General features: G+C 41.9%; 1 protein-coding gene across 1 annotated transcript in view; it reads right to left on the reverse strand.

The window, feature by feature from the left end:
• Positions 1 to 5,059: 5,059 nt before the first annotated feature.
• The window catches only part of C2CD2 (C2 calcium dependent domain containing 2), a 39,246-nt gene continuing 25,877 nt past the window's right edge, over positions 5,060 to 18,428 (reverse strand). Inside the window, exons 11-14 of the mRNA XM_066619338.1 lie at positions 17,116 to 17,229; positions 15,008 to 15,135; positions 12,577 to 12,892; positions 5,060 to 6,928 (exon numbers count right to left, since the gene is read on the reverse strand). Of these exons, the coding sequence (XP_066475435.1) occupies positions 6,702 to 6,928; positions 12,577 to 12,892; positions 15,008 to 15,135; positions 17,116 to 17,229 (785 nt within the window). The 3' untranslated portion in view covers positions 5,060 to 6,701. The remainder of the gene's footprint in view (positions 6,929 to 12,576; positions 12,893 to 15,007; positions 15,136 to 17,115; positions 17,230 to 18,428) is intronic.

Below are 18,428 nucleotides of genomic sequence, written 5' to 3' on the forward strand. Positions count from 1 at the left end.
GGTTCCGATCCGAGCCGGAAGCCACGCGCCACCGGAAGCTGGCCCCTGGCGCTCGCAAGGCGCCATGGGAATCGTAGTTCGGGGTGGTGTGCAGGACTGGCTGGTGGGCAAGGGACCAGGAGAGCGACACTGGCGGGCGCCTTCTGGGGGAGATGCTTTGTGCGCGGGGGAAGGAGCTCTGTTGCGATGGCAACTGTGAGGAGGGGGGAGTGGGTGCCACATAAACCCTTGTGGATGCAGGCAGCACTGGCATCGGTGAGCATTGGTGATTCTGGCACCGCTCCGAGGTCATCTCCTGCTGGCTCAGTGATTCCCAGGCTGCATGTGCAAGAAAGCACCATGCACATGTCTATGATGCACACCTGTGTGTGTCTACTCGGAAGTAAGGCCCATTGAGGATGGCAACCGTCACCTGACTCCACACCAGATAGTCCACCAGAGCTGGGTGCTCAGCATGACTAGGGGTCCAATCCTATCGGGCCGTAGTGCCGGTGCTGAGCTGTCATAAGCGCGACGCAAAGCATGTTTACCACACTGCAGCAGGAGGCAGTTGTGGCGCCAGGCAGCACCAGTTGGTGCTGGGCCCAGCAAGCTGTCCAGCAGTGAGTAGCACCGCCAGGTGGCGGTGCGGGTCTTCGGGGCAAGGGGAGGCATTCTGGGGTGGGGGGACCAGGGCAGGAGATTGGTGGCTCCACTGGAGACCCCCTCCACCAGATCCTATCCTCCATGTCAGACTGCAAAGACCCACACTGAGGTCTCAAGCCTACACCAGCAAAATAGCTGGCACACGCTTGAGACGACTCATGGCAGGGCCTGCTCCTTCTTCAGGAGAAGGAGATGAACGTTCCATTCCCTAAGGAGACTTCCAGTCAGGGCCTAGGAGACGGGGGTAATTTGTACCTGGGCCCAGGATCTAAAGGGGGACCCTGGAGCCAAAGAAGGGGGCCCAGAAATTTCCTGGGATGTTTTCCTATCTACTTAGACATGTTGCCTGCACAGGACGCTGGAGACACTACTGATGCCACATGGGTTGGCAGACCTAGGCTCCCCCTACCCTGTTTCGCCCCTCCTTACCCCTATTCTACTTGCCCTCCCCTGCTGTTTCACCCCTCCCTCTTTGCAAAGGGGCCCAAAAGAAACTTTGTACCCCCTGATAAAATTCCTCTCAGAGGCCCTGCTTGTGGTGGCCTCTGTGGGGCCACTGGATACAGTAGTCACTATTTTGATGCCACCGCACTTGGCAGTGCCAGCGCCCATAGCATTGGGCTTCCCGCTAGCTGAGCCGATTCAAATGCTACAGAAGGCACGCAGGCAGGGACACTGCGTCAGAACTTGCAGTCAGTGCCTCCTTGGGCTTCCCCCAATCTGAATTTGGAGCTCCTAGCATTTTTACTTTTTCTCCAATGCAGCCATAAGTAGCTGAGAAACTTTACTGGCAGAGAAGTGCTAAGGAAGGGGTGGCCCTGGGGCACCATTAGTCCAACCTAAATTGCCCCTCTCCAATTTTTCTTACTGAAAAAATGTGTTTTTCTTGGGTTGGGAGAGACAATTTAAACTAGAAAAACAGCAGGAAGGAAAGGCCCTGAATGAGGGCCAAACTAAACACAATGCAAAAGATGCATAAATTCATCTTCCAACCAGCATCTGTTTCTTTTGCTAAAAGCAACTGGGAAAGGATGACTTGAATGACGGTCATCACCCCAGAGAAAAGGGGGGAGCTTAATTCTTTCTCCTAGCCCTGCCTCCCTGATCCTCCTCATTGCCTCCCCCCTGCTATGTGCAAAAAAATAAAAGGAGAAGCATTTATACATGATATATTGAACCAAACTAAGGCAAGTAGCCTTGAATTACATTCTGGCAGCATAAGGCCCTTAATGGCTGTTGCAAATGTTGACACTATTTTGTGTAGCCAGGCCACCAGCAGCATGTGGTCGCATACTCATGACCTTGCAACAACCTGGAGTGTTGGTGTGGTAAGTCAGATTAAGGCTGGGAAGAAGCAGTATCAGCTGCAGCAGTGCCACCAATGTCCTATCCCACTTCCTGGCCTTGATCTGCCTTCCTGGGTCCAGGCAACTTTGTGCAATCAAAATTGCTACCACAGGTCCAAATAGACCCATTTGTGAGGCAGTGGCTTACATCCCAGCAAGGAAACACATGTTCCCTTACCCAAAGGAGACCTCTGGGACTACCCCCCCCCCAAATGATGCAGCACATGCTCTGGGAGCACAGCTGCATTGCTGGGGAACGTTTGGGCTGTATGCATGCTACATCTTAGTTTTCAGATCCAATTAGAAAACCCATTTGAGAACCACCTTTGTTCAGTCAAGCAGGGTTCCCTCCTGACCTATCAATGGCCATTCAGTATCTAGGGTGCTAACTAGGTAAATGAATTTCTTGACACCCCCTTTAAGAGTTTGGGGACCTAATGGTAGGAAAAGTCAGGGTCAACCCAAACTGTCAAGTGCAGTCATTGGCATGTTTAAGATAGGGCAGACCTCCCACTGTCAGGTGGGAGAATGCATTCTGCCCAGTTTTGTGATAGCTATGCTTAAAATGTAATCTTGAGAAGCTTCCCCCACCCCAACCTTTCCATTGTATAATTTGGCATCATCAATTTTGCTTTGAGAGAAATGAACAGGAAATCCTGCTTTATTACTGCAGGTTTCCTTCAGTTCCTGAATTCATATTTTGAAAATTGCTTCTAGAGGTTGATTTAAAGTGGCGTTTCTTTTATTATTTGAGGAAGAACTGTCCCTATTCACCCCAGCAAAGCATCTTGGCTAGTGGTTACTTCTTCTGTAGTTTTTTGGATTGTGAGTCCTTTATAGAGAGTGAACCATTTATTTAGCCATGTAGCTCACTTAGTGAACCTTTTTGTTAAAAAGTAGTATAATTGAGAACATTTCTAAACACTGCATTTGTCTTAATTTGGAGTTGCCACACTCAAATATGTTACGCAGTTAACATGCTATTGTGCATAGTCCATTTGCTCCTGTGGGTGCTTAGCCTTACATATTTTATACGAGAGGGACAGAATAGCAGGGATGGGCGAGTCACGTGTGGCTTGATTCAAGTCGAGTCACAGGTCTCTGCCCCCACAACTCAAATCGGAAACAAGTCCTAACAGGCAGGCTTTCCAACTCGCCCAGAACTTTTGGCAACTCACAAAGACTCAAGTCTTTCCCTTTAAAAAGCCAGCTGCCGCTCCATGGAAAAAAACAGAGTTGCTGCCGGCTTTCTGTATGTGTGTGTCAGAGTTCTCTTTATTCACTCCCCTGCTGTACCCATCCCATCTGTAAACAACATGGGAGGGGATTGGGGTGGACTGTGTGAAAACAAGGACAGAAGCAGCAAGAGGGAGGAGGGTCACGTGCAGCAGCTGGGAGGCTTACCAGTATGACCCCATCCTTTGCAACTCTACTTAGAAGTAGTCCCATTATGCACCACTTGTTTGATGAGGTTTCCTACTCTCAAGTAACAACAGAGCTCACAGGAGCCACACTTTTGGAAAGTATGATTGCTACCAACTGCCTGCCCCAGCTTCCCCACCTTTTTTCCCCCCTCCTAAGTTGTCCTGCCAATTCTAGGACGAGAACCCCCTTGGTCTCCTCCTTCTATCCTACCTCATCCAAAGAAACAAATTAGACTGCCCATCCTTCATCCAGTGACCATCAGTTCCTTCACAGATGGACAAGAGAGCCCACTACCACCTCCCACTCCATGCAAAAGCAAAACATTAACCCTTCCCTGCCTCCTGGCTAGAACTATCCTGCTGCTCACCTGGTCTGAAAGATGACCCCATGAGGTCTTTCACGCCATGAAAGCAAGCACACCCAAGGCACAATCCTAACCAACGTTCCAGCATTGGCGTAGCTGTGCCAGTGGGGCATGTGCTGCATCCTGCAGTTGGGGGGCAGTCATGGAGGCCTCCTCAAAGTAAGGCAATGTTTGTTCCCTTACCCTGGAGTTGCATTGGCCTTACCTCGATGCTGGAAAGTTGGTTAGGATTGCACCCCCAGACAGAGACAGACTTGGGTCTGCATGCGTGGGGACTGAGTGCAGAGTCAGTGGCCTCAAAGTTGAGTCAATGCCTGAGTCATCAATGCAGGTGACTCCAGTCTGCATGGGTCAGTGAAAAACATGTTTTTGTGACTTGGATTCTAGTCACCTCACTCAAGTTCCCATCCCTGTAGAACAGCTCTTGTAACAAACAATAGTTGAATGAACTGGTTAAAACTACTTATAGAAATCAAAATTTTAAATTCCATTGGTGGTGGGCTTTTGAGCACATTTTTGTGCTTCTAAAGGAATATGCACAGGACTGCTGTATATAACTGGTAAATGCATTCAGCCTTTGCATTTCAAAATCATTTTGCAATCTTTCAAGTCTGACCCTCCCCACGTTTTCCTTCATGTGGTCTTGCTATATACCCTCCTAGCACTATATCTAGTTTCTGTTTGGGTGTGAAAGAATACTTTTTGGATCTTCTACAACAACTAAGTAACAGCTGCACAACTAAACGCTTGGTGGTGGGGGGGAAGCACACAGCACTAGATAGTATTTCATATTTCAGTAAACTATAAGCTGAATGATATCAGCTGGAGCTCAGAAATATCTTTATCAGGTTCTGCAGGCTGCACTGTCAAAAAGCAGGCACAGGCTTGAGTAGCCCTAGTGCGGGGCCTGCTCCCTTACTCAGGGTGGGGGGAGGGGGAGACAAAAGTCCCCTTCCCTTGAGGAGACCTCCAGCGGCCTCTGTGGGGCTGCTGGATACAGCCATCATCATTTTGGTGCCTCTGCACCCAGTGGCCCTGTCAAGGATAGTATTGGGCTGTTGATCAGTGAAGATTTCAGAGGCTTAGACTTTTGAAGCTAAAGTAGAATACTATCACTTTAAAAGCAAACACAATACATGTTGGGTAAGTTTCCCTCTGAAAACAGAAGACTTTATATAGTGAAACTATTATATATTATTCCATCCCAATATTGTGACACTGTGCAATTCCATTATTATTCTCTAAAAAAGAAAAAGGATGCATCCAGAGTACACAGCACACCTTTGGTGTTTTTTTCCCCTTTAAAAATCGAGTGACACAGCTTTAAGACTTTCAAAAGAATAGTTTTAAAATGTCTTCAAGTATTTGTAATACACACAGCAGCATGTTGGTTTTTTTGTACAGTTCGCATTTTCAGTCCATTCATGTGCCATCCCCAAGCAATATAATAAAGACAAATCATACGTGTAGCCCCATTCTAAATCTGTTTACACGGAAGCAAGTTCCACCGGTTACAATGGGCCCTACATTTTATTGGAAGTACATAGGATCACAGTCTGATGCTCCTACTACACATTTCATTTTTAAAAATTAATCCTGTAGCAGTCAGTCTGCTCTTTCATAAGAGAAGTTAGAACTCGCCCAACATGCTGGAAACTGTTGCTCAATTTCAGCAACAGCCTTCTTCTTTATATTGGACCTGAAATTGCTATGAAAAAATCCTACCACTGTAGCTTATGTAAATCAGCACTCAAGACTAAATCAAGACTACCACCACCACTTATTCCAGCAAACTCTCTTCATTTACTAGTTAAAACACAGCATTGATATGGGAACCAAGTTTTTGCCAAAAGAAAGGTAGCAGGGCTTGTTCCTTAGAAAGCTACAAATTCCAAAACCCTCAATTAAGCTACCAGACTGATTCAGAGAGAGGTACACAATTTCAATATGGAATGCATGTATAATAAGAATAGGAATTTGCATGTATTCAGTTCCTTACTTTCTACACACTAAAGAAATTGGCAGCATGATTTCTTACCCCCACTGGCATTTAAGAAGCAAATTGTTTCTATTACATACATTCTTTGACATACTGTAGATTATTTTATCCCAGAATGGAACTAAGACAGACCAATGATGTTTCAGTTAATATTATTTATCCCTTGTTTTGTCATGATAGGGTATAGCCTGTAGATTCTCCAAGGTGCACCGTGGCATTGGCAATGAGAGTTCCCCATGTAATGAAAGTCAGAACATGAAGAATCTTCATATATTTTCATGAGCACCTTGGCTTAAAGCAAACAAAGAGGGTTTGGGGAGATATGCACAGCATATTAACTTTAAATTCATTAGTAATTGCATAAGTTATCAGTTTGCATGACTATCGAAGGCAAGTCTGTTTACACAGGCTTAGCAATTATAACAGCAGGCTGTCCCATTTAGCATTTAAATTGCTCCCTACAGAAACATTCTAAATTTCCTAGTTCAGATCATTTGCATCAAGATTTCCGGCATCTCCATCTTTTTGCCTGATTCAATACCCTGTTTAAAATTTGTACTGCTACTCTTCACTGTATTAATAAAAAAATAAGAGTGATATGCCACTATTAACATACGTTCATGCAGGCATTCATCCATTACTATGTTCAGTTTAGGGTTAAAAAATTTTTTAAACCCAACATGTCTATAAATGTGTTTTGGACTAAGGGTCATTGATTTCAGTGAGCTTACTTCTAAGTAAGGATGGTTATGACTGAAGCCTTAGCCTTTGTTACTGAAAATAGCCATAAGCCTTCAACCAATTCCATTTCTCTGTTTTCTAGCTTCTTCCCTAGCTTTGGTGTATCTCACTAAGCATACAACAGTTTATTCATATTTCTGTAAACAGTTGGTCATGTACAGTTCATTGGCATTTATTAGTGTTATGTGTATGGTTCAACTGATGTCCCATTCATTTTGTTTCTGCTCCTGCTCTTAGAGAGAATTTTCTTGTTCAAAATGCGTGTTAGGGTTCCACCCTTTTTGGGAGGACTATCAGATGCAGGCTGCTGTAGATAGATGAGGTCGTTATGCGACTGGCTCATTCCTGGATCTTTCTGGTGGTGCCGTCGGAGGAAAAACAGCTTTGCACTCTTTTTAAAGATTCCACCTACAGTAAATGAAGACATAAAAAGGGGCAGTGAAGGATTGTTGGTCAAGACAGTTTTTCTTTGATCATCTTATATTTATGATAAGCAATCTTTCCTAAATAAAGCACTTGCCCCATTTTTAGTCTGATACTTTTGTGTGTGTCATCAACATTTAGTACAAAGTCAAAAAGAAAACAATTAAAAATAATCTTACCTCTCCACATGTTAGTACATGTTAGTAGATGTATGAGGAAATAAGTCCTTCACATACATCCCCAATAATCCTAACAGGTGGTTGATTATTATTACTCCTGTCATATTGGAGTATTGGAGTATGTGTATGAAACATATTGGAGTATGTGTATGAAACTGAGAAATTGTAGCTCTCCTAAGACCACCCAGTTAGTCAAGGACTGTAGTGAGAACCTTCAGGACCACAACATACACTTTGAACTTCCTACATGGCATCATTACTCAGCCCCAAGTAATTTAAATATTTCAAAAGAAAATTTGCATGGCTTATTTTCTGTTGAAATATTTAAATTACTTGGTGCTGAGTAATGATGCCCTGTAGGAAGTTCAAAGTGTATGTTGTGGTCCTGAAGGTTCTCAGTTCTCACTACAGTCCAAATGGGTACACAAATTAAATCAAATGCACATAGTTTCAGAGTATCTCTGAAAACAGAGTAGAAATGCAACATGTACATAATTCCTTTCAAAATGGAATTCTTCAAAAATGGTATGTCAGTTTGAAAGTTTTTAAGTATACACATTTAAAATCATAACTGTCATGCAAACAGAGTTGCTCATTTCTAACAAACAAGGCATATAAATAGTGTAGATAGAACAGTGAAGAAAAATGGTTAATATATGTGAAAGGTTTTCCTGTTTTGGTAAGGTAACTAAAGAAACAAGAATTTATCTGAGGTTTGTATAAAAACATCAGGCATAGTCTGCCACAGTTCTGTCTGTTTCAGTGAGAGAGGTAACCTATGTTGAAAAAACAGGGATTCAGCTTCTTTAGGCTAGACCAGGGGTGCCCAAACCCTAACCCTGGGGCCACTTGTGGCCCTCGAGGCCTCTCAATGCGGCCCTCAGGGAGCCCCCAGTCTCCAATGAGCTTCTGGCCCTCCAAAGATTTGTTGGAGCCTACACTGGCCCGATGCAACTACTCTCAGCGTGAGGATGACTGTTTGACCTCTTGCATGAGCTGTGGGATGAGGACTCCCTCCACTGCTTGTTGTTTCACACCTGTGATGCAGTAGTGGCAGCAAAGGAAAGGCCAGCCTTGCTTTGTGCAAGGCCTTTTATAGGCCTTGAGCTATTGCAAGACTAGCTATTGCAAGAAAAGCTATTGCTATTCATTCACATAAGTTCATCTTTAATATATTCAATTATGTAAACATGTAAATTTATTCAAATTTTAAATGTAAATTAATTCTTTTTTTCTCCTGGCCCTTGACACAGTGTCAGAGAGACGATGTGGCCCTCCTGCCAAAAACTTTGGACACCCCTGGGCTAGACTAAAGCCTAGGCTAGACTAAAGCCCAGTAATTATAACTCCTAATCTTAAAGCATATTAACCAGGAAGTGAATTCAGTGGGTCTTTCCTAAGGATTAAGCATCCTTAGGATACAAATGCAAGCAAGCAAAAGGAGCTATTATAGAAGAAAATTCCCCCCCCCCCCCAAGATTTATTTCTGAAGTTAGCGCAAGACATTTGATGACAATGCAGTTTGGAAAACTTTTTAAAGCTACAGTATGTGTGTTTAGCTTCCTTTTTGGAAACATTTTCAGGATTCTTTTATTTATATGATTTGTTCAAAACATTGTTTGGGAATAAATAGTACGCGTATAACATAAGAAGTTGAAAAGAAATCCTTGCAATGATATCATTTAATTATATGGCTGCATGAGATGAGATACAAAACGGCTGTAAGGAATCAATTAGATGCAATTCCAAATGAAGGATCTCTCTGGTTTACTATGTTAATACTAGCTTTTACAAACATATTGGGCTCCTTAGAGGTATTTTAAAATGGCGTTATTTGGTTTACTCAGAAGTAAGTCGTGTTCAGTCAGACATAGGATTACAGCTTCTTACTTACCATACACAAACGCCACATACATTTTTTTTAAAGGAGATGCCAGCCTTTGTAGTCTATCCTGCACTCTCAAGACTGCTACCTCAGAGCAGAACTTCCATGCTTTGCCCTCTACCAAAGCAATCATTTATTTGCATGTGTCAATGAAACTAGACTGGAATTGTGACTAGACTGAAATGGAATATTTACTATCCAAATTTCTGATCCTCACCAACACCATTTTGGTAGCCATTTAATTTATTTTACTGTATAAACCACTTTGTGAACTATTGTTGAAAAGCAGTATTACAACAACAACTAGGTGGGGAAATCAATACCCCAGTCCTAGTCTAGTCTAGTTTTCAACCTAGCCCCAATTGCAACCTACTGGTAGTTTCAATATACATTTTGATTGGGCTGCCAACACCTGCAACAACTCCCTATCTCTACCTCTTAATATAGGTAGCTTTGCAGCTTCTCATCTAATATATTGACCAACGTCATCAAGAGCCTATGAATAATTCATTTTATTAGTCCTTTGGAAGTCCTAAAATGAAGCCATGGGTCCACATGTCCCAGCTCTTGTCTATATAATCTTTAAAAAAACAAAACGCATGCTGCCAGCTAAGTTATTTCTGTTTGTTCAGTATTGTTGGAATGGCTTAATATTGCTGAATGAGCAGCAAAAGTCTTCAATAACAAATTCGAAGACCTGCATCTGAAAATTAGTAGAGGCCACTGCAATTTTTAGTGTTTACACTAGTTGTGAATTTATGATAACACATACTATTCATCTAATTTAAACATGTCAACCAAATTTTGATTTATTACAACTACCCTCACTTTAGAGGACAACTGCCAACAGGAATAGGATGTGCAAAACCCCTTATTGGATCATATCCAGTAAAATCTTTATCTATAGGCAAAAGGCATCTACAGATGCCTAAACTCAACAGGCTTATTTCTGGTATCTGAGTCTGGTTGGGAAAAAACAAAAAATTGGGTGAAAGTCACCCATATTTATACATCTGGTGCTTTAAATTACGTCCCCCCCTCCAATTCCTGCTTTGGCTGCAAGTGGAACAGACCCAAGTCTGACGATGTAGGTCTGCCACTGTCATGTATACTTTGAGCCTTGAATGGAAAGCTACTGTGCATTAAGATTTCCAAGTCAATTTTAGAGAAAGGTGAAAATACAGTGTCTCCAATTTTCCTGTGAAAGTTAGTATAGATCAGCAAGTTTACAGGCCAGTCTTAGAACTGCAGCTTATTTTAACAGCTGTTTCTGCAGAGCACTTTTTAAAGAAGGGATAAAGAGGCAATGCAAAAAAAGAAACAAGATGCAACTTAAGATAAAAGACTGTTTCATTGTCACATTAAGGGTGCAATCCTAACCTACTTTCCAGCACCGACATAAGGGTAATGCAACTTCGAGGTATAAGGGAACAAACATTGCCATACCTTGAGGAGGCCTCTGTGACTGCCCCCCCAACTGCAGGATGCAACACATGTCCCACTGGCACAGCTGGGCCAGGGCTGGAAAGTTGGTTAGAATTGCACCCTAAGTGTTTCACAGTGAAGCTACAAGTTCTCAAAAACATAAGACAGAAATAACTTACTGTGTAGGCAATTAATTCTGGTTGGCATAGTGGTCCTCTTATGTTTACAAAGAGAATGAGTAAGAAAGATGAAGTCAGACAGGTCAAGGGAAAATAAAGTCTCAAAATATGCAAATAGCAAGTTACACTGAGTTTTGCAACAATTGCTTCTACCTGAAGTGTTTAAGTTTTGCATCTTTTGTCTTGCAAGAAAGTTTTTTCAGTTAGAAATCAGCTATTAGTGAAATTTTTCAAGCTAAGGTCCAAAGAACAGCTACTCACACAGCAATGCTATCTTCCTGTGTGAGTAACAGGTTGCCGTGTTGTACTAAGTTGATCTTTACTTGGGAGTCCTTCACACAATACTAAGTTGTGTGATAGTATGTCATGTACTACTTGCAATGAAAATGTCACTTTTTTACTGCTTATGTACAGGTAAGTCCTGGCATCCACAGGGGGGATTCCGTTTCGGAACCCCTTCGGGTTAACTGAAACCGCAGATGCCAGGGAATCCCCCCATGCTCTGGAGGCGAGGGGAACTCTGCTCTGAGCCCAGCAGAGGCCGTGCACATCCATCTGCAACCTCTGCTGGGCTCAGACTGAGCCTTAGAATAAAAAAAAGTCACGGTTTTTTAAGTAAAATTGGAAGTGACATTTTAATGCCTTATAAGTCATTAGGAGGCCTGGGGAAACAATGCTTTATAAAGCATTTAAAATGTCACTTCTGGTTTTTCGAAAATACCAGAATTGACTTTTTAAACTCCAAGGCTCAGTCTGAGCCCAGCAGAGGCCACGGACAGACGTGCACGACCTTCTGCTGGACTCAGAGGACCCTCCAGAGCCAAGGGGAAATAGAGTTCCCCCACTTCCAGAGGGGGTACGTGAAGGGGATGTGTGCATAGGGGGCCTGGAGACCTGATTTGTGGATAAGTGAATCCACTGATATGGGGGAGGGGTCCCCTGTACATTATTAGAAACTGCAATTGGTTCTTGGCAACAACAGTATGTACAAGTGGAATACAATTTAAGAGAACAAATCACATTGTTATTTGGGATATATGGCTGGTACACACTGCATATGTCTGCAAATTTTGTAGTGTGTGAAACACTTTATTGATAGGTGCTTTAATACAGAAATATTTAAAGGCTGTTTACATCAGAAATAGAGACTTGAAATGTTTAATCAGTCATTATTCATTAAAACTAAATAGCTATGTACACTTTTACTCAACGACCTTCTTGTAGAGTAAATCATTAGGAACTGTCTGGGGAACTACAAAGATACTTGTTCAAATCTAAAGAGCTGGATGGAGGGATGCATGCAAGTGAACACTCCTAAGACTTTTGTCAAAATAAGTACTGCTGTTACCCTGCACATGCCTGATCTCATCTGATTTATGAGATGATAAATCATACCTGATGTATGCGCAACCTCCTGATTGTATGCGCAACCTCCTGATTGTATGCGCAACCTCCTGATTTTAGAAATGGGTTATGTCAGAATGCCAGATGCAGAGGAGGGCACCAGATGAGGTCTCTTGTTATCTGGTGTGCTCCCTGGGGCATTTGGTGGGCCGCTGTGAGATACAGGAAGCTGGACTAGATGGGCCTATGGCCTGATCCAGTGGGGCTGTTCTTATGTTCTTATGATCTCAGAAGCTAAGCAGGGTCAGGCCTGGTTAGTACTTGGATGGGAGACCGCCTGGGAATACCGGGTGCTGTAGGCTTATACCATAGTCTTTCAAGACTGAAGGTTGCCAACCATTCTCTCACATGTGCCACATCTGAATATAGTGCAGCACATTAAAAACTAGAAAAATTGTCAGCACAAAGATCTTGTGTACATGTGAAAGGAGACATCATGGCAATCCAAAAGAGGGTGGGTAGTGAGGTTTTAAAGCTTATTTGTAGCACTAATTACAAAAGGTCATGAAGCTTTTTAAGGAAATGCTTTATTGTGGATAAACCCGGAAAGAGAGACTATACCTTTAGATTTCTTCACAGTTCCAGATTCCGAGATGCTTATGGAGCTCCCAGACATCTTATCACAGTCTTGGTCGACTAGTGCATTGCTGTGCCATTGCTGACTGCCGTCATCCAAGGGCCAGGCTTCATGGCTGTTTTCCTGGGGGTCTTCATGGGCAGGTAGTGTTTGGGATACAGACAGTGACAGTTTTTCATCAGAAGGGGACAGGGCAAGACACCCCTCCACAGCAGAAGTGTTGTCTTGTTGATATGGGCCATCCATGGCTGCTGCATAGTCCATCATGAGTGCAGCTTCACTATCCTGAGATAAGTTAGTCTGAAACAGCAAAAATAAAGGAGATGCAGACAACCTAGCTAAGAAAAATACCTTCAGATCAAATGAATGAATGAATGCTACTTTAGGCATGCCCAGGGATCATGACATGCACAGTGGGTTGTATTTTATCACTTGAGTAGGAAATTTCCCTTGCCACATCATGCTTTTGAAAGTTACCCATTTCAAAAGTGATTTTACCATATGGCACAACAGCGGGGAGATGACCTTTGGGAAACAAGTTCCAAGTGCTCTTGGGCAGCAGAACTAGTTGTGCAATTCTTTGGGTCTTGGGAACATACAGTTTTTGGGCACATTCCTGTCTGAAAGCATCAGCATCACAGCAGAAACCTATAATGTCTTTTAGCAGCATGTAAGAAGTCCATAATTATGGTTCCTTCTACTAAAGAATTAGTTGGGTAATTCAAATCAATGTGTATTCCACTCTCACCAACTCTTGGGGACTGTCAGGCTGCAGAACTAGAATAGCAGGAGAGGTCATTGTTTGCAGAATTCTTTCTGCACCCTTATAGATACAAGAGCACTTATAGTGTGCACCTTTTCTCCAAAACAGACAAAAGAACTTCCTGTTAATAGTATATAACACTTCCTAACACATGGATATTCAAAGTTTTGCCCTAGTCTCATTTTCCCCCCAGGGTCAGTTCACCCATAAGGCTGACTGAAGCAGCTGCTTCAAGTATCGGGCTGGAGGATGGGCAGAGAATCAATAAGGGGTGCCTTGCTCCCACATCTACCCACATCCTCCTTCCAGCACATCAATATTTATCCTATCCTTTTATCATGTTGCTCTCTCTCAATCAATTGAGCACTTTCATTTAAACCAGTGTTTTGCAAACTGTGGGTCGAGACCTATTAGGTGAGTCATGAGCCCATTTTAGGTGGGTTCCCATTCATTTCAATATTTTATTTTTACTACATTAGACTTGATGCTACCATGGTATGTGACTGCATTTGGTGAAATGTAGCAGACCTGTACTTTTAACAAGCTACTATGTATATTCTTTTAACAATGATAGTAAATGGGACTGACTCCTGGGTAAGTTGGGTAGGATTGCAGCCTAGGATTGTAAAAATTTTTCCTGCTTGATGACATCACTTCCAGTGGGTCCTGAATGATTCTCATTCTAAAAAGTGGGTCCTAGTGCTAAATGTGTGGGAACCACTGATTTAAAAAATATATCCCATCTTCTTCTCCCCATGACACAACAGCTTACAGTATTCACCCACCCACCCCCACATACACACACACACACACACACACACACACACACGGGAGCTCACAATCTTTAAAAAAAGGCTACTCTTTTCTCCTCCAGCACTTCACAGGGCTGCTGGTGTTAATATTACCACTGTGGGGACAGGCACAGTTCTTGCTCTCCTCCTTTCCCCATTTTGCCTCTGGGCTCTCTCATTCCTTTGGTTTTGTGCTTCTGGTCACCCTGCTATTCCTATGAAGGCCTTTCCTAATCAAACTATCCTTTTACTTTCCTCACAGAAGTGGGTCTCTTTGAAATAATTCTATTGCCAACTGCTTCATTTGCTCAGCAAAAAACAAAACATCTATGACATCATTGCCAGTGCATGCCAAAGGCTTAACTCTAATGAAAATTCTTAGGGTGTTACAACATGGATTCTAATAATGAGATGAGTAGACATCAAGGACAAACATGAAGTGAAGCTTTTATTAAAAGAGTTGAGAATCCCATTGTAAAATTTAGCTGATGTAGCATTCTCCACCTTTTTTGAAAGATCAATGCTGGGGGGACTCAAACTGGGAATTTTTACTTTGAATACAGTACAGTGAAACATAGACAACTGCCTTCTCAGTACATACTGCTTCATATGACAATCCCTGGCAAAAGCCAGTGCAACATTTCTGATGTTCTATATTTCAAGAAACACTAATCTTTATAATGGATAGAAGTCAACTTGTTGAGAAAACAAGTGGAAGATTAAAAAAATACAATATAAACATCAGTATTTTCAGGAATGGGGGAAAGAAGATGGATGTTTACTTTCATGCATTATGTCTCAAAAAAAAAATAAAGTGTACTCTTTTCAGGATTTGAAATCAAGAGCATTTATTAATTGTACCTTTGATATCCCTGATATTATGATTGTGCTTTTCTTTCTGGGAGACTTGAGCTTCTGCTTTGCAGACTCACTCAGCTGTCGAATGGCGATTTCAGCAACAGGATCTGTGCCATTCAGCACCAATAACTCTGAAAAGGGCATGCTTAAGAAATTAACTAGAAGAAAGCACGGACTGAAAGCACAGCAAAGAATCAAAACAGGAATATTTAAGTACAGCTGTTTTACGGAAACTTAGATACTACACCACAGGTTCTAAACCAATAATTTGCCATTGTACTCCTATGATTTAACTCTGACCTCAGAACTGAATTTCATCTATGGAGATAGTTCAGATATTCAGAAGCTACAGCCATTATTTACATGTTTATTTTAAAATTCACTCTGCACATTGTTCATGTAAAGAAAACTTTCAACTGTTATTGGTGGTGCAATTATGCAAAGACATAAGGAGCAGCCTTATGCTACATTTGGCCAATGTAGCTCATGTCTCTGATTCTTAACTGGTAATGGCTTTGTGGGATCTAAGGCAGATGTCTTCTCCTAATCCTACTGGCCAAGATCTTAACTAGATGCCTGTGATTAAACCTGGGCTTGCACACTGCAGAGTCTCTGCTCTTCATTATTATTATTATTATTATTATTATTGTTAACAGTATTTATTAATGCTTTTCAATGGAAAGTTCACAAAGCGGTTTGCAGAGAAAAACAATCAATCAAATAATTCAATTTTTGCTCCTTCCCAGGAGGGTTGGGAACCTTGAGGCCTACATACAATACCCACATATTGCCATCACTTACACCTTATTCACTGCTAGAATACCAAGTAGTTTCTTTTTGTGTGGCACGGTGCATTGGTTATGACGATAGCTGGATTTCCACAAAGGGACTTGGCCCCTGAGGGAAAGCAAGAGATAATCGGAGGCTGAGGGAGAAAACTATACCAGCCCTTAAAATATGAAGCCACTCTATGCCTCTTTAAAAACAAGGACATGCATATAAATTCCTGTCATATACAATGTATTCCAGAGGCATCTAGCACAATCTCCACAGCCCTGCTGCTGCCTGGAGTGGGAACCTGGATGGAATTACAATGCAACATTTTATCTCACCTTCCCTCCAAATAAATGGAACGCCTAAGGTGGTTCACAAAATAAGTTTTTTTTAACCCATTTTGCCCGGCCCACAGGTGTACACATTTGGTTCCCTGTTGTATATATGCAACGTTGAGCAGAAATGGCTTTTAAAAACCACCATATATTAAACAGCCAACCCAAAACAAGCAGCAAATGAACAGAGAATGCAAAAAGAAATTATGCGAAAAATAGCAAGAGCACAGGACACAATATCTTATTTAACAGCAGTCATTACAACACAGACAAAGCAGAACAGTGACTAAAGCTACAGAAACAAAATCTAAGGTGGAAAAGCCAGACAGAACAGAAAATCCTAAAGCCCCCACAGAAGGTTAACAGGGACGGAATTCTAAAGTTGTGGGACCAGCACCGAGAAGGGCTTACTCTTTGTGGCCACCCATCAGGCCTTGGTCAGAGACAGCACATGCAGAGATATCCTATCTAATAGGAAGAGGCCAGCCAATATGGAAGAAGGCAATCCTTTAGATACCTCACTCCCAAACCATAAAGAGTTTTAAAAACCAGCACACTGAATTGTGCTCAGAAATGAACTGGCAGCCTCAGAACAACAAACTAAAGTTGAAACTGCCACACCTCAACCACACAGTGGCCACTACATTCTGTGCCAACTGCCATTTCCTGATAGTTTTCAAGGGAAGCCCCATAAAGCAAATTACAATAGTAGAGTCTCCAGGTCATCAATGCGTGGACCACTGTGGTTGTTCTGACTGACTCGGGTACAGGCGCAGCTGGGTAAAGGTTCCCCTGGCCAACAGTCCTGTCCTTTGGGGAGGGTTACTGGGGCAGCTAACCTGGGCTCCGCACTTAGAGGGGCTCCGCAGAGTGGTGCACCTCACTTCTTGTGTTGCTGGCATGGTGCCATATGTAAACTAATGTTTGCTTGGCACATATGCTACAATACCCATCTAAAAACATTGTGGATTTTACCCTACAATCCACAAAAGTAAAACTTACCTGTATCTGAAGAAGATAAAGCTTTGGTTACTGAAGCTTTCCGACAATGGATTGCTTGAACAGACAAATCTTTTTCAATCACCTTCACTTTAGCAGGACTCCTCAATGGTGAATCTAATACATAAAATACCACAGTTATGTTTTTATTTCCACACTTTGAAAATGTGTATATTAAACTAGATAAGACACAGACATTCAGAAGATCCAATTATAATTTTCTTTTTCAAAGCCTAAAAACAGATGTAGCCCCAATCCAATGGGGGGCGGAGAGTCTATGGTGTTGGAGGGAAGAGATTTTTTTAATCCCATGCCATTTGCCTTAACTAAAATTACATCCCCAGGACCAATTTTAGAAGCCTGGTGAAGGAAAGGGAGACATATTAGAAGGGCTCACAGACTGCTATTACTTTATCTAGCAGTAGTTACATTACAATGATGTTTCCTATACCATTGTAAATGCATTATTCACGTCATAGCAAATCTCTCAACTTTTAGGCTGCTGAAGGATTGATTAATTTTAAATAGAGTAATCATAAATTGCTAATGGGACAATGCATCTTTTTTGCTGCAATATGAATTTATTTGTACATTTAATTACTACAAGTATGCATGTATACTATTTAATATAGTCTCAAGAATGAAGACAGATGGCTCTATAAAACTTAACACATGCTACAGCCCTCTCTCCCTCTTATCATGTCAGTTCTACACAATAGAGCTGACAAACACCAAATAGCTGTCACTTCAAGGAAAGAAAAAACATATTGCAAGATGCTGCTCCTGTTACTAAGTCCTCTGATGGCAGTATTGTAGCCCTTTATTTTTTGCTACTCACTGATACATTAACAAAGGGCATAATCCTAACCAGGTCTACTAAGAAGTAAGTCCTAATTTGTTCAATGGGGTTTACTCTCAGGAAAGTGTGGTTAGGATTGCAGCCAAAAATATTTAATTTTCTTTTTAAAAACGAGGTCAAGGACTGTTTACAGTGCATAACTTAAAGTACACATTTTAAAAAGTTATCATTGCACAAAAGAAAGAAGTTAAAAGTGTAGAAGTTTCCATGTTAGCAACTGACATTTTTGAAGACTTTTCTGCCTGAAGATTTTTCTGCTCCATACCCTAAGAAGGATATGGAAAAAATTCTTCTTCTTTGCCAAGAGTATATATTTTTCAGTAGCATCATTTCATTACTTGAGATACAGAGACAATAGACATGAGATAATAGTCAACTGCTATTCCTAGCTAAAAGATACTTGTTTTTCAAGGCACCAGGAAACCACTCTGCTAAAGCTGGTAATGGAGGTCATTAC

Source organism: Tiliqua scincoides, chromosome 3 (assembly GCF_035046505.1).
Source record: "Tiliqua scincoides isolate rTilSci1 chromosome 3, rTilSci1.hap2, whole genome shotgun sequence".
Taxonomy (NCBI): Eukaryota; Metazoa; Chordata; class Lepidosauria; order Squamata; family Scincidae; genus Tiliqua; species Tiliqua scincoides.